This window comes from Cavia porcellus, unplaced genomic scaffold (genome assembly GCF_034190915.1).
Source record: "Cavia porcellus strain 051 isolate PalLab524CR breed Dunkin Hartley unplaced genomic scaffold, mCavPor4.1 scaffold_4, whole genome shotgun sequence".
In the NCBI taxonomy this organism is placed as follows: Eukaryota; Metazoa; Chordata; class Mammalia; order Rodentia; family Caviidae; genus Cavia; species Cavia porcellus.
Window position 1 is genome coordinate 42,980,269 of NW_026947487.1, and position 15,149 is coordinate 42,995,417.

A 15,149-nucleotide genomic window follows, 5' to 3' on the forward strand; every position below is an offset into this window, starting at 1 on the left:
GCTATTCCCGCTGCTCCGCTGCCTAAGTTTTGTTGTTGTTTTTCCCCTTCTTGTTCTGTTTGTTCTCCCTTCCTTTTCCTTCTCCAGCACAATAAATAAATCCCTAAGGTGCAGGGAACCCCATGCGATCTGGGAGCTCGGTTCACCTCCAGTTCTGAGTCTGCACGGCCTGAACTGGGGTCCTCCTAAGAGAGGGGCTCCGGGGGCCTTGGCAGGAACAAGCAGGTGGGCACCGGGCTTGGGAACAGCGAGGCAAAGCCTGGCCGCTGAAGCCCAGCAGCGCCCCAGCAAGCTGCTTGCGGCAGCCAGAGAGGAAACACAGGCGATCAGCGACGCCTAGCAACAAGTGACCCCGCCAGAGGCTGGGCCTTCCTGTCCCTGCCTCCCCACTGTTGTGTGTGTGTGTGTGTGTTTTTTTTTTTCCTTTCTTTCTTTTTAAAATCACAATGGGCAATACTGCTCAACCGCACCCCACCCCAACCCCCAATTAAATTTTATTACAGCATATTCATGAAACAGATGAACATGGTAGGGAGCTGGATGATGCTAAAACAAACAGAAGGGCTGGGGACCCAGGCTCCTGCTTGCTTCTCGCCTTCCTGTTCCTTAGAGACCTGCAGCAGCAGCTGAGCGACACTGTCATCACCCAGGAGGCTGTTACAGCTCCCACATCCCAGAGAGCCCCAGGTTCCGTGGCCACCGGAAGCTTCCTCCTTCTGATCACCTGGGTGCCTGTTAAACCTCCCAATCTTGGAGCTCACTCTAAACTTTTGAGATTCAGAATTTGAATTTTAAAACATTCCCAGGTATTTTTGTGTGCAGTTTAGTATTTGAGAAGCACTCGCCTAGAACACTGCTTCTCTGCTTTGGCACATTTCCGGTGGTAAACCGTGCGACGTTTTGATTCCTTCTCCCAAAGCTGCTAATGTAACTGTCCCGTGTGGCTTGTTCTTTGGAACCTCTCAGGTGACTCCGGTGCAAAAGAGAGTTAGAGAATCTTTGCTTTAGGTTACAGATATCTTTAATGAATTCATTTTAAATTGAGATCTGGCTTACCAGAAATCAGTTTTAGTAAACTCACTGTGCATCCATTCATTCAGAAGGACGAGTCCTGCCTTGTATCAAGCACTTACTGGGTAGGAAAAACAAGGCAGATTTTCCCAGTGTAAGTAGAGTTGAGTGAGAGTAATAATTAAACCCCTCCGTGACCTGATGGAGATGCAGGGTGGACCCCAGCAGGTTGTGGAGGACTCAGTGTCCAGTTGTCCCTTGTGAAGGATAAATAGACCTTTGTAGGTTAGAGGTGTCATCTCAAAACACATTATTCTAGTGAGCTAGCAACCATGGCCTCCTATCCTGACAACTGGCCAAAGTGGAAGGGTAGCTGTCACCCAAACAAGCTCCTCATCCCTCAGCATTCTATTTCCAGTGCTTGGGGAGGCTTGGACCTGTGGTAAGCAACAGGGCTGCAGAGAGAAGGAAAGCAACGGATCCTGCCCAGATAGCATCACAGCTCGTGGGGCCTGTGGTCACATAGCTCAGCGCCATGCATCTTGAGAAGATCCTTCACCTGTCTCACTGTCCTGTCTTCTCAGAGGTCTGGAACACTTTCTGTGTTCTTTCCTCTTGTCTTCCTCTTTCTAATGCCACGGGCCGTTACACTATTTTCTGAATTTCTATATACATGGGCATGTATGCATCCACACAAGAGCTCAGTAAGACATATATTAAATTCAACCTTCAGTTCTAGTTTTTTAAAAAAGAAAACCTGTTGTATTTGCAGACATGAAGAAAGATGAGAAGAGGAAAGCATACCATTCATGCAGTGTTGATGAAACAGGATTTCCTTAGAGTGTCAGGGCATCTGCTGTACACCTCTCTAGTGGAGAATCCATTCTGTCATTCACTTAGTGAAGATCTCATTCCATAGAAGACTTTTCTTTCACTGTAATTTTTTTCAGCCCAGCCCAACTGTTCCTACCTGGTTTATTGATGGCCACTAAGAACACATTTTTCCATAAGGTTCTCATTGTCGGCCGTAATTAAACCACAGCTATTCTGGATATTTCCCAAACTTGTCACAACTCTGATTCCAGGAAACAAAACACCTAACCAAAGTGGCTTAAATGAAAAGGCAGGATATTACCACATCATGTAGTGACCTTCAAAGAGGGGAGAGGAGAAATGAGGCTCAGGAATGGCTGTGTCCAGGAACTTAAAATTCAGGTGGTGTCTCTCCTCTCTTTCTTCCCTGCCTCTCTTGATATGATAACTACTCTCAGTTAGGTCAGCTTCTCTCTATAACATAGCTCATGGCTGTGGATAAAATGCACCAAGTCTTACAGTTTTGGACAAGAGAGAAAATAATATCTTCTACATCATATCTGATGGGCAGGCATAGTTAAAGGTCCTTTCGGTGGCTTTCCCTGTGGCCAGAGTGACAGGATCTACAGCTGGTGCAACCTGAATCTCAGTGGCTACTTTTCCCCTCTTGGGTGTAAGATGAGGCTCTGGGAACATGAAAACTCTAGGACCTATGACTGAAATAGCTATTAAGACAAAACCATGATATTCATAGTGATCTTAGGGCTAGGCCTTGATTTTATCTGCCTCTTTTCTAGGAGTACCAGTTCTAACATCTTCAATCAATATATATTTCAGCCACTGAAGGAACAGTACATCCAGCATCTATCATAGTAGGTGACCCAAGCTGATGGCAGTAAGGGCAGAAATGGCCAGTTGCACAGCATGGTCGTCCCTTGGCCTTGTCATCTGCCTCAGCTGTAACTCTGTTGTGAGCTTTCCTACGCAAGTTCTCATTGCACTCATCAGGATGTATAAAGGTTCCTGCGGTGGGCGCCACTAGCATTGGTTACCACAGTTCCTCAGACTGTTACACCATGTCCAAGTTTAGAGCTGTGAGAAGTCACAGAATTTTGTAACATCCTCAGAGACAACCCAAAGGAATGCACTTTCGGAACAAAACCACAGTGTCTCTCTGACTATGACATGAAAATTACTGAATCAGTCACGTCTTTTTAGCTAAAGTGAGAATGTCATTTGAAACTAGCCTAGGTGCAGTTAGATAAACTATTCCTACCCTAGTAGCAGGATTACCCAATACACTAAAGGAAAACTATTATTTTATTTCCTTCTTTAAAAAGACAAATGGGAGCAGCAATTGCAGTGAAAATAATATTCCATTCACCTGGCTTCCACATTTGAATTCAGTGCATTTCCATGGCATAATTTTTGTTATTGTCTGGGGATTTTCCTCTTATTTTGATTAATCAAAATTTAAAGCTTTGACTTCAGAAAAAGAGATATTTATATCCTTTTGAGCCTTATTCTTGTACAATAACTCTTAAAACATAAGCATCACCCTTGCTAGAATTTTTTTAAACGTGAAAATAAGCCAAATTCTCTTTGATAGTTTTAGCACAAAGACTATTTGATCTGCATGCACATGGTCACTGTTCACAGACACCAGAATGAGGCCACACAAGGAGAGAACCAGTTTGTAAAACGAAACAGGACACGCTGCAATCAGCTAGATAATTTCCATTGTTCAAGAAAACATGGACAGGAACTTTGAATTCCAGCCTACTCATCCACATCCTTTTATCCTATTACTTATAGTCAGGGTTTTCTGACCCTTCCAATTTGGGCTTTACCTGAACGCCTAGCATGGGCCCTTGTTTTGCTAATGTTGACCTGCAGTAGACTTCTCCCTCAACCCAGAAAAGGAAGACTCACTGCCCTTTGGACCTCCTTCTAGTCCTGTAGCCACATACACAAAGATGGAGGAGCCCAGAGCTAGCAAAAAGTCAGAAGTGTTGGAGAGGCAAGAACAGAGGATGCCGCATGGGTGGCACATAGGGACTCAAGGAAGAGAAACCTCTTCCTCTGCTTTGGGGCTAATGAGGCTCCTAGCATGCATGCAGTCCTTGATCTCTAAGGTTGTATCTGAGCCTGAAGATCTCTCAGTGTAGGCAAACATACCAGCCATCAAACAATCTCAGCCAAACCAGAATATTGCGTACTAGAAACCATATCATCATGGGATTATTCATCCACATAGATTTTGCAAGTATGTTCTATGTCTGTGCTTCGCAGTGAGTGGCATGTTTTAGTCTTAATATGTGTCCCCTTTCCAGCAAGGCTTTAGAGTTTATTTGGGAAGAAGACAGCTGCATCTAATAAAGCAAGCGAGCACTGAGAACTGTGCAGTGGTAGAGCCGTGGCACCACCTTCGTGCTCACTTTAGAGTTCTCAGTTTCTTTATACTCATAGACAATTCTAAATTCTATGAAAATTAGGTCTCAACAAAGAAAAAGGAAAGCATATTAATCTTCCAGAGGACTAGCCTAAAAAGAAATAATTAAAATTTCTTACTGTACTTGGGGACTTCATTGAACGATGCTTTGTTAAATCAAAAATTTGTCCGGAAATAACAGCCCTTGGAGTCTCTTCTAGTCAGTATATCTGAAAAGACCCACCGAATAGTATTTTAATTCTAGAAACTCTTAGGATTGGAAAAAATTGAATCTGTAAATTTGAGGCCAAACTGATTTTTCATTTAAACCCCCAATGTTCTCAGTGTGCGCCTAGAGAATAGGCTCGTACCTGTCTTTAGTTAATGCAGAGTGGTTTTAGGAAAACAAAAATAGAAAGCAGACAAAGCCCTGTGTTACATAACCCTATGGAGAAGGGAAACTATTGAGGGCTGAAAGCTTTTCAATGACCATGTCATCATGCACATTCGGTAATGCTGAACTCACACTTCAGGAAAGACTGTCCGGAAACCGTCTCATTGTTGAGATCCTTTTGGTTTTTGGTTTGGCTTTAGTGTTTATCACTTTACTTTCATAACATTGATTTCATAGGCTTTGATGGCCTCTGTCAAAACTACCTTCCAAAACACATCTCCCCGCTGACCATTGTAAACCACACCCCTTCCCATGTCCTACCACTCCTTTGGCCCACATGGCCAAAGACTCTTTACCTGTCTCCTATCAGCTCTGTATTTTTTACCCTGAATCATCAAATGATGATGGACAACCATTTGTTTGCCAAGGAAAATATCATTAATTATTCCCATTTTAAGAGTTTAGACCTGCCCCATTTCGTTTCAAATTCCATACTTCTGCCTCAGAATGTAAAAATATAAATTTTTGAATTGTTAGACAAACCTTAGGGATTTATCTATTGTGCTAAACAGAAAAGGGATATTTCATTTTTATTTGCATTTGGAGCTCTTCCTTTGAATTTATTTTCACAGAATTCCATCACAGAATTTTTAGATTTTTTTTATAAATTTTTAGATTTTTTTATAGTAATCAACAAGAAATAGGAAAATTTTTGTTGTGGTCTAAATCAATCCATATTTGTTATTATTTCAGTTAAGTGAAACTATCTTCCAAAAATGTGGTTATAAGTTAAGGATATTTTTACTTCTATTCTTTAAGCAGTTATTTGCTATTTTTAGCAGTTGTACTTACTCTAGCCAAGATTTCCACTTCTCATTAATTGGTTTGATTACTAATTATAGCTAAAAGTACAAATAGAATTATAAAATAGAAATTATTTTGATACTCGAGGACACTAAATACCTTTTTAGAGGGTATTTTTTAGTGTAATCCGGTAAGTTGCTTGAGATGAATTAAATTATAATTTCAAATGTAGTAGAAAACAGAATGGATGATAAGTTAGTCACTAGAAGCAGGAAAACTACACAAAAGTGAGAAATTTTGGAAACATTATTTAAGGCAAAACTTACTAAGTTTGGGACCTTAGTCCGTAATTCAAGACCCACACTAGCAGAGTGAAGAAAGAATTGAGACAATTATCCACTTGATTCAGACAAAAAATAAAGATCCAAACTCAAACAATTTTGCCGAAATAATCTTGTGTTTGAATATTTTTTTGCCTGAATTTTTTTGTCTCAGTTCGCTACTTCATCTTGCTAGGCTAAATCTAAAATTAAAAATTATTTTTATGAAAAGTTTCAACTTGGATTGCACTTGGTGCCTTCATTAATTTTTAATATTTGAAAACTAACTTATCAGAAGTTCTTCAATCTGATGGCCCTTAAAAGTTTTGCATTTTTTTTTTCTGAAGCAATATGAAAAATGCTTATGGTGTGTATGCAAGCTGCTGTTTTAATTAACTTTCCTGAATTTCAAACATCTATATTTTACTCTCTTATATGCTTTTAACTAAGGTATAGTAGATGCATTTTTGCTTCAATACTAATTTAAGGTGTAATATTCATTTCTTTAGAGAACATTTTTGTTGTTGTGCATGCCTAGTGTTTTGTACGTTGTATATTGCATTCAGAATATTTTTTTCCTTCTCACCTATCCACAATGCAATGCCGTTCCCATGATGCACCTCTGCTTGCTGTTTACCTGTATGTTAATTCGCTTGAATCCCATTGGCCCACTGCCATCATGTGCTCGCTGCCTGTTATTAAAAGACTCAGTCGACTGCCAAAGCAATGAAGCGACCTCTCGAAGCAACTGTAGACCTGGTACTTTGACCTTTCACCTTTCGCTTTGCATGTAGCTTTTCAGAGAACCATCTGAGATTTGTATTACTTGTAAAATATTGGTTGCAAACAATCATTATTATTAATTGATAGAAAAAATTCAGTAAGGTGTTTAGTCATCTCATTTTCATATGTAATCTGTGAAATAAATTAATCCTAACAAATTTTAATACCTTTTCCAAAAGAGTGAAGCAAATTTAAATTACTTGGCCCAGAAAAATGCTTATTGTAATTATTAACCTTAAAATTCAAAAAAAAATGCCATTTAATTAAAGAATAGGTATTAATAACACAAATGCTTCTTTCTCCCTCCTGTAGAATAGTTTAACCCATTTTAAAAGCTGAAGTCATTTTTTTCGTTGTTGTTGCTTGATAGTTTTTCTTTTCCTTAGTTGAGATGCTACTGTTTTGGGTTACAGAAATCATGCTTTCGCTCTCAATAACAAATTCTCACTCATTCAACATTGCCGCTGGTTAAAGTAAGGTGCATGGCAGAGGCATCTCCTTAGCTGTCATTTTTTTTAAAACAAACAAACAAACAAAAAAGAATGTTGCGATTGATGATCTCTGTGGACACAGAAAGTGTGTTTCCTTCAAGTTAGACACATCGTATCAAATTCTTCCCTTGCAGGCCTTTCCTCCCGGTGCTCTTCACCCTTTACCAAAGAGACAAGCACTTGAAAAAAGCAACGGTGCCAGCCCGGTCTTTAACCCCAGCGTCTTGCACTACCAGCAGGCTCTGACCAGCGCACAGTTGCAGCAACACACGGCGTTCATCCCTACAGGTACGCGCCCCTCCGTCCACGTCTGTGTCCGCGTGTCCTTCCGGTCATGTGCTTTCTTCTCATTTCTTTAAGCTAGTTTGCATTTCGAGGTACAATAGAGCCTGAAACGTATCATTGGCATAGATATCTAGACAGCTCGACCTGCTTTGATACAGCCAAAGATCTAGGATTCTAAAGCCAAATATTTGACAAGGCCGAGTGACAGACTCAACCTCTGAGAGGTGGAGAGCAGTGAGGGGTTCTGGTTTTTTCTTTTATTCAGACAAGGCCTGTAAAATTGTTTATGTAAATAAGACCTTTTACGTGTGACAATTGACAATTTGTCTCTAACACCGAATGATCTAAAAATATCAATTCCAGTAAATACTAACTTTTTTCTATTTCTATTCAGAGCACTAAAAAAAAAGCTATCCAAATTAAAGCAATCCTGTACTCATATTTTTATATCCATTCTATCTCTTTTTCCATCTTCCTCAACTTTCACCAAGTTCACAACGCTATGGAGCTCTTAGCCAATGACTGATGGTATGAGGTACATTAACGTATTGTTTCACCAAGATCAATTCTATGAATCATAAAATCAGAGGTTAAAGGATCCTTAGTGGTCTCTTCATCCAGATGTTTTACAGATGAGAAAACTGAGGCCCCCCCTCCATGAGAAGTGACCTTCCAAGGTGGCACAGCTGAGAGAAGATACAGAAGCAAGGTCCCCATGCTAGTCCCTTTATGTACATAGCACCACACATTCGGGTTCCGCATATGGAGTCCACAGGGGTCTCAAAAAAAAAAAGAAAAAAAAAGAATCAGATAAAAGTACATTTTTTAAAACTGTAAGGAAACAGATTATTACAGGTGAAGAAATAAAAGCAGAAGTCATCAGTTCTGCCCCTTTGGCCACTTTGCTGGCCACAGACTCAGACAGACACACAGGATACACAGCAGTGACCAAAACTCCACTGTGCTCTTCACTTGGTGGGCAGTGTCAGAAGCAGCAGGTGACTTAAACCTTGACAGGAAGACCATTCTCTGAGCTTTTTCTTTCAAAGTCAAAAGTCCTCATCCCATGATAGTGAGTGAAAGTGAATGCAGATAAATAGTAATTTTCTTAAAAAGAGCTCACTGATCCTAATCCATAAGATTGGACATTTCCAATGAATTGTTCATTCTTTTAAATTCCTAGCAAATCAAGAGTTAAGACTAGACAGAGTTAAACAAATGTCCTTGATATTTTTTGTTACAACATAATCTTACATGAATTAGTAACAAGGAAATAACTATATTTGCTATATGAAAAATGTAAATTATGTAAGAAAATTTTAATTTTCTTAACTTAGTCCTGAACTTAAAAAGAAACTCATAGACTTGTAAAGGGACTCTAATTCAGTAATTTAACTTTTGCCCTATTATAACCTAAGCCAGTGACATTCCGTGCTGTTATGGCATAGCAATGTTTGTACTTGGATCCTACTTAAGAATAATACAATCATTAAATAATTTCTAGAAGGTCAACTTACCCTGAGGTCCTATATGCCTTCTGCAAGTGTCACATTGTAGACCTCTTGACCACTACATTAAGGAACAAAAAAACTAAAGAAGAATATACTGAGGGGGGAAGCATAAAGAGACAAACTTGCTTTGGAAAAATAGGTCTTAATGCCTTTACTGTCTTCTGGGAACGCCCAGGGAACCTCACAAAAGGCTCTGAAGCCCTCTAATGCATGTTTAACACTCCCGGCCAATAATACCTGATTGGTTAAATCGCTGAAAGAATCTTCACTTAAAAGTACTTTATCTGGAAACCATTCAAATATTTCCAAAGCCAGGATGAATAATATCCAAATCAATAGCCTGGTTCTCGCGATGAAGCATATTATGGACCATATTAGGTATTAGTTGCCTGTGGTTGTGCACTTCTGCCCTCTGGTGGATTCTCTCGGACAGCTCAAGTGAGCTGGCCACCCTCATACGAAATGGGCTTTGGAAATCAAGGTGGGTCCCAGCCTCTGAATTCTGAGAATCAGAATTAAATTGTGGGAGATAAAGATCATAGTGCAAAGACATGTGGATGTTGTATTCTGAAATTATATTTAAACTTTGAATAAATGTTTACATTTCTCTTAAATGATGAAAGAGAAAATAATTTTATTAAAAGGAAATTAACATACTCTTTCTCCTACTGAAATCCGTAACAGAAATTTCAGTGTTCCTGTTAGGTCAAGTTTTTGTTTCAGAATTTCTTTTTATAAGCCACATTTTCAATCTTATTTTTAAAATTATAATGATAATATTCATCATTAATAATGGTTGTTTTTAAACCTCTGCATGTCAAATGATGTTCAAAAAGAATTTTTTTAACTTTGTAGGTGGTGGGTCCTTAATTTTTACATGAACAAATTTCCTATTTTTCTGGAAATGTTTTACATAAGCAGTTATCATAAATATGAAGCAAAACACATATTTTTTCCTCTCCTAGAGGTTATCCTTTATTAGCGTTCATAGGGAAGCTTTTGCTAGACTACAAAAACTCTCCCATTGATACAATGGGAATCTGCCTCAGGCTATAAGGACATTAATATCACATAAAACACAGATTCTCCTCCAAAACCATACTAGGATAATTATTGCACTCACTGATAGCTTACCACATTTGCAATAGGTGGGATTTTTCCTTTTTTTTTTTTCAATAGGGATTATTTTAACCAAGTAGTTAGTTTTTCTTTGCTATATTAGGAAAGTGGCAAAACCACACATAGTTACAAAAATAACAGCTAAATAATTCTTGGCATTTCTCTGACAGGTTTATTCTGAGTTACTGCAAGTGTTTTTATAGATATTATCTCATTCTTCAAGATGTTGCAGTTTTGTTAGTGGCAACAATAATTATTTGCATTTTACAGATGGAAAAACTGAGGCTGCATCCACACTGCAATGTGACATATAAAATTATTGAAATTACAGGATAATTCTGGCTCATGCACTAGAGCTAAAGGATTTGTGCAACTGCATCAGAAAATATTTGAGAAGGCTTTGTTCATGGAATTAGTGTCCGAACAAAAGGCCTGGGCTGGTCAGGACAATGGCAACCCACAGAGTCCTTTGCTGACTTATTTCATTACTTTAGAAGCACAAAACAAGTCACACAGGGGAGCATGCTAACCTGGATATTGCCTAATGATGAGAAACCATACCTGTTACATAAAGGCATCACGCAACCTGTTGAAACAGTTATCAGTGATCAGTAGAAACTGTATCTACACAACCACAATATAATGTATCTGGTCTCAGCAAACATGTCTTGAACACATAGTATCTTCTGGGTTCCAGAGCCAGTGATGAAAATAGGAGGGAACTGACATACGAGTAGGTGGAAACCACATACAATGCACAGCATTCAGGATGGGCTGAGGGTCTGAGGACAACCGTATGAAAGTGAAGGAAAGAAAGAGAGACAATGCGTTCTGCCTTCCAGTAGTACACGGGTGGTGGTTGCAAAGGATGTGCTGGAAGAAGGCTGCCCACAGGAAACACTTGCCTGAAACTTTGAAAGAGAACTGAGATTTTACTCTTGGGGGAAGAGCATCTTAGGCAGGGATGGGAAGAACAGGAAGTTGTTCATTGCTGTAGTACAAAGCGTTCATGGGAGAGAGTAGAGGGGAAGATGGCAGAGGTGTAGCTTGCAGAGCTGGACCAAACCCTGGCATTAGGTAAGAGCCACTCACCTGCAAAAGCTATGTTTTTCCAGTACTCACATCCCTCTTGGGCCAGATAGAAAGGCTTATCCTGTGAATTGGGTTGGCCATTTCACCACCTCTAGAACTAGAAGCGAAGTGATATAACCACCTTAATCCACAGTGGCTGCAGGAGCTGCTATTGGTTGTCACTCAGATGATGATAGGGTATGTAACATGGAAAAGTTCTCCAAGAAAGCCTGTCCGCTTTGGAACTCAAGAGAATGAGGCAGTTTTTGTAGCGGTGACTTTGAATCCGGCCATGGTTAACTTTTAAATGAAATCATCCAGAAGTTTGGGGGCTTCAGTGAATTTTAGGAACACATTGTCCCCCACACCTCTTACTGATGGCTAAGCACATACATCCAACACATGAATCACCTACTATCTGAGCCGTAGGCTGAGGGGGACAAGATCTCTGCCTTTCTGACTTTACAGGACAGGAGGAGAGATGCGTGCTCAACAGATAACCACACAAATATATAATTAAAAGTTTTTAGAGTACTGTGATCGAGAATATAATGAATTCAATGAGATTAAAATAGAAAACTGATTTCCCTGACTTAAGGAGGTAGGTGAAAGGACAGTAGAAAAGTTTTCTGAAGAAGTACCAGGTACCTTGAGACCTGGAAGATGAAAAGAGAGGGTGATGATTATTCTCAGCAGAGGGGACAGCTTGTGGGAAACTCAAAAGTAGGACAGAACAGTTACATGTTGCATGCAAAGCAGTGAAAGGCTCATCTGTCTGGATGCTGGTGCCGGGGAAGAGAGGTGTGGGACAGCGTGGAAAGGAAGTCGGAGTTAGGGCCTCAAAGCTCTTCACCCTACAAGCAGTAGAAGCCAGCAGGTGGTTTACAGCAGGGAGTGACCAAGCACATAGTGATGGTGACTCTGTCAGCAGATTGGAGAATGACTGGGGCTGGGGGTAGGAAGACCTGTCGGTGTTGTCACGTAGCCAGGATTAGAGATGGTAGTAACCAGGACTTGAGAAGCAGCAGCACAGATGAATGCAGATTGCATTTCAGAAATAGGATTGCTTTGGCTTATTGGTGAATCAGGAAAGTGTCACAAGGGCAAGTAGCGTCAGACATAACTTTTGTTCAGGTTAGTAGTCTCCATGGGCAGTAATGTCTGCTAAGTATTTGAGATAAAATTTTACCTTACTGAATGGGAGGCCCAAAAAGCCAGGCGAGCCTTTAGGAGAAGGCCTGGGCTTGGAGGAGAGATCTCGGCAGGAAACATAAATGTGGAAGCCATGAGCTCATAGATGGTATTTAAATCCATGTATTGAATGACACACCAGGAAAACAAATAGAGAAGATGAAAAGAACCCAGAACTGAGTCTGAAAACTTCCAGCAAGTAAAGATTCAGAGCTCAAGGAAGGGAGAGTACAGACAAAGCAAACAAAAGGGAGTTGCCAGGAAAAATAGGACTATGTGTGTGTGTGCGTGTGCATGTGCGTGTGCGTGTGCGTGTGTGTGTGTGTGTGTGTGTGTGTATGTGATCACAAGTCTAAGGGAAGCCAGTCATTTATTATCGAGGATTATTGGCAAGTGTGAAGTGCTGCTGCGACCCAGGAACAATAGATTGGGGTGCAAGAGTTTCTACCAATTGCAGCAGTGTGAAGTTTTGTTTGCTTTATTTTTTTTTCCCAGTACTGAGGATTAAATCCAGGACCATCCTACTCAGCTGTATTTTCAGCTTTCTTTTCTCCCCCTCTTCCTCGTCCTCCTCTTTTTCCTCCTCCTCCTCTTTTTTTTTTTTTTTTTTTCCCAAATTTTCAAGCCTGGGTATCACTAAGTCACTAAGTTATTAGGTTGGACTTGGGCTTGCCTCAGCCTCTCGGTGTGGCAGCATGAAAATTTTTGATGATTGACATTCATAGTTTGAGTGGAGAGGTAAAAATGAAACCAAATTGGAGAGAAGTAAGCAACAATTAGGGGCAAGGATGTGAACATCTCTGCATGGGTAATGTTCAGAAGTCTGTGAAGGTGAGAGACAATTCTGGAGAGAGCAGTTTGGAGGCGTGAGTGTGTATGTGTGTGCAGAGTTGGGTGGACTGGCACATGTTTGTGGAAGAGTCTCACGGCAGCCCAGTTAAACAGCCCTTTTCCCAGTTAGGGAATGTAGCCTGGTCCAAGTACAGAAGGAGTAGGAAGTCTTCCTCTGATACGAAGAGCTCAGCAGAAAATGAAGACGGACAGACTTCACGTTTATCACCTAGTATCTCAGAAGCCAGGTCTGAGAGCTTCAGTGTTTACACCTATGCTCACTAAAAATTAGTTCTCTGACACCTGCATCACACCTAGCCATCAGTTATCAGATCCATATATTATGCAGATTGCATTTTAAGGAAGTGAAGCAGCAGCAGATAACCCCCAAAGCTGTAAGTCCTTTCTTTTCTGGCTCTTCACAACACACATTTCCATCACGATCAGTGTGTTCTGATCCACGTACGTTATAAGACCACCCATACGTAAGGCAGGTGTCCCTACAGGAAAGCTGAAACATCCTCCCTGCCTATTTAAGTACCAACTCAGGAGTTCCTAGGAGTTCTGCCAAGGGGCTCTGTCAGCTATCACTTTATGTAACTGAAAATATCCCCATGCCTGAGTCCTGATTCAGCCCGTTTTGCATTAATTTGGCTCGACAGTGTATAGACTTCCTTGCTGAGCGCCACCCCTTTATTACAGTGAATCTCAGAACAGAAAGTAGATCACAGACGCAGGTAGGCCATTCTGCCCCGGAGCTCCATCCTCCTACATTTCTGGTTTTCGCAGTTTATAATCAAATCAATTTTTTAATACTTTGCCTTATAATTTGTCTGTATTCAGACAAACTTTTAATGCAGTAAGTGCAGCATAATCTAGTGACTGTAAGATCTGGATTTAGGACACAGTCCTGTTTCCAGCCTTGCCCTTGCCTCACACCATGCATGACCTTGGAGGAGTTACTATGCCTCAGATTTTTCATCTGTAAAATACTCCCCACCTTGGAGGATTCATTTGATAATGTCTGGAAATCCATTGAGTTCTTAGAGGAAGGCACCATGGCATTATCACACATCGTTCTGATTAGAATCACGTTGATGTATATGAATAGAAAGTGTGAAAAGTTGTCTGAGAGTAACCTTGGAATATTATTGGCTTAAACTAAGTCAGCTATATTTGTGTCTGTACTGACGATGTGAACGGCCCTGAAAAACTGTGTTAACTAACCCTACTTATTTCTGATTGTGCTTCAATCTCACTTTGAATGTTAACTCTAAACCGCTAACCTGTTTCTTTCCCTTTATTCACTTTTCCACCCACCATTGCATGACTTCAGGGTCAGTTTTGTGCATGACACCCGCTACCAGTATTGGTAGGTTTCAACCTTTTTTATTTGTCTTTTATATGATGTACAGTACCTTCATTTGTTTGAAATTTATTTCAGAGATGGTAGAAATGCTTTAGGAAATAGATCTGAAAGCTTATTTGGCTTTAGAGTTAACATACAGGTTTTTCTTTACAATGTACGTATATATTTAAGAAAATGACAGTTTTAATGTGACCTCTTGTGCTAAGACAATCACTACAAAAACATAAGACCACAAGTATGAGTCTGCTTTTTAATAATTTGTGTTTTGTTTCTCTTTATAGTTTATCTGGTATAGCATAAGAAAATCAGAGAGGCAGGCTAATTTCATCAATGTTTTAAAGTTTCATAGTGGTGTGCCTTTATCTCCTCTTTGCTGTGTGTTAGAGTTATCAGAGTTTCCCAGAAGTATTTTTTTTAATTATACATGGATGTATTTTGAAACCAAATGTCTGAGCTGCCTTACTTAATATTTTTAAGTACAAATTTGTGGATTTTTTTGTACCTTCACATTCCCTTAGATATTAAATTTTAATATCCTATAGCTAGCCTCACACATTTCAATGTGCTGGTACAAAAATCTGTCTTCAGGACATATGGATTAGTTCTCCTTAGAACCCATAAAAATAAGCCTTGGTAAAACTTGTCTGACTGTTTTACATCAAGGCCATGATTTCTGCTCCACAGTTTATTGATCAAAAAAAAAACACAGTTCACAGTAATTCTAG

General features: G+C 40.0%; 1 protein-coding gene across 10 annotated transcripts in view; it reads left to right on the plus strand.

Moving 5' to 3' along the window:
* Positions 1-15,149, plus strand: part of Mbnl2 (muscleblind like splicing regulator 2) — a 156,636-nt gene that overhangs the window by 115,387 nt on the left and 26,100 nt on the right. For 4 of the 10 annotated variants that reach the window (XM_063246952.1, XM_063246951.1, XM_005007163.4 and 1 more), the window contains one exon: positions 7,182-7,335. In XM_063246952.1, coding sequence (XP_063103022.1) covers positions 7,182-7,335 — 154 coding nt within the window. Of the gene's footprint in view, positions 1-6,478; positions 6,533-7,181; positions 7,336-14,391; positions 14,428-15,149 lie in introns of all 10 variants that reach the window. The other 6 variants (XM_005007159.4, XM_023560641.2, XM_003477532.5 and 3 more) reach the window with 3 other exon arrangements.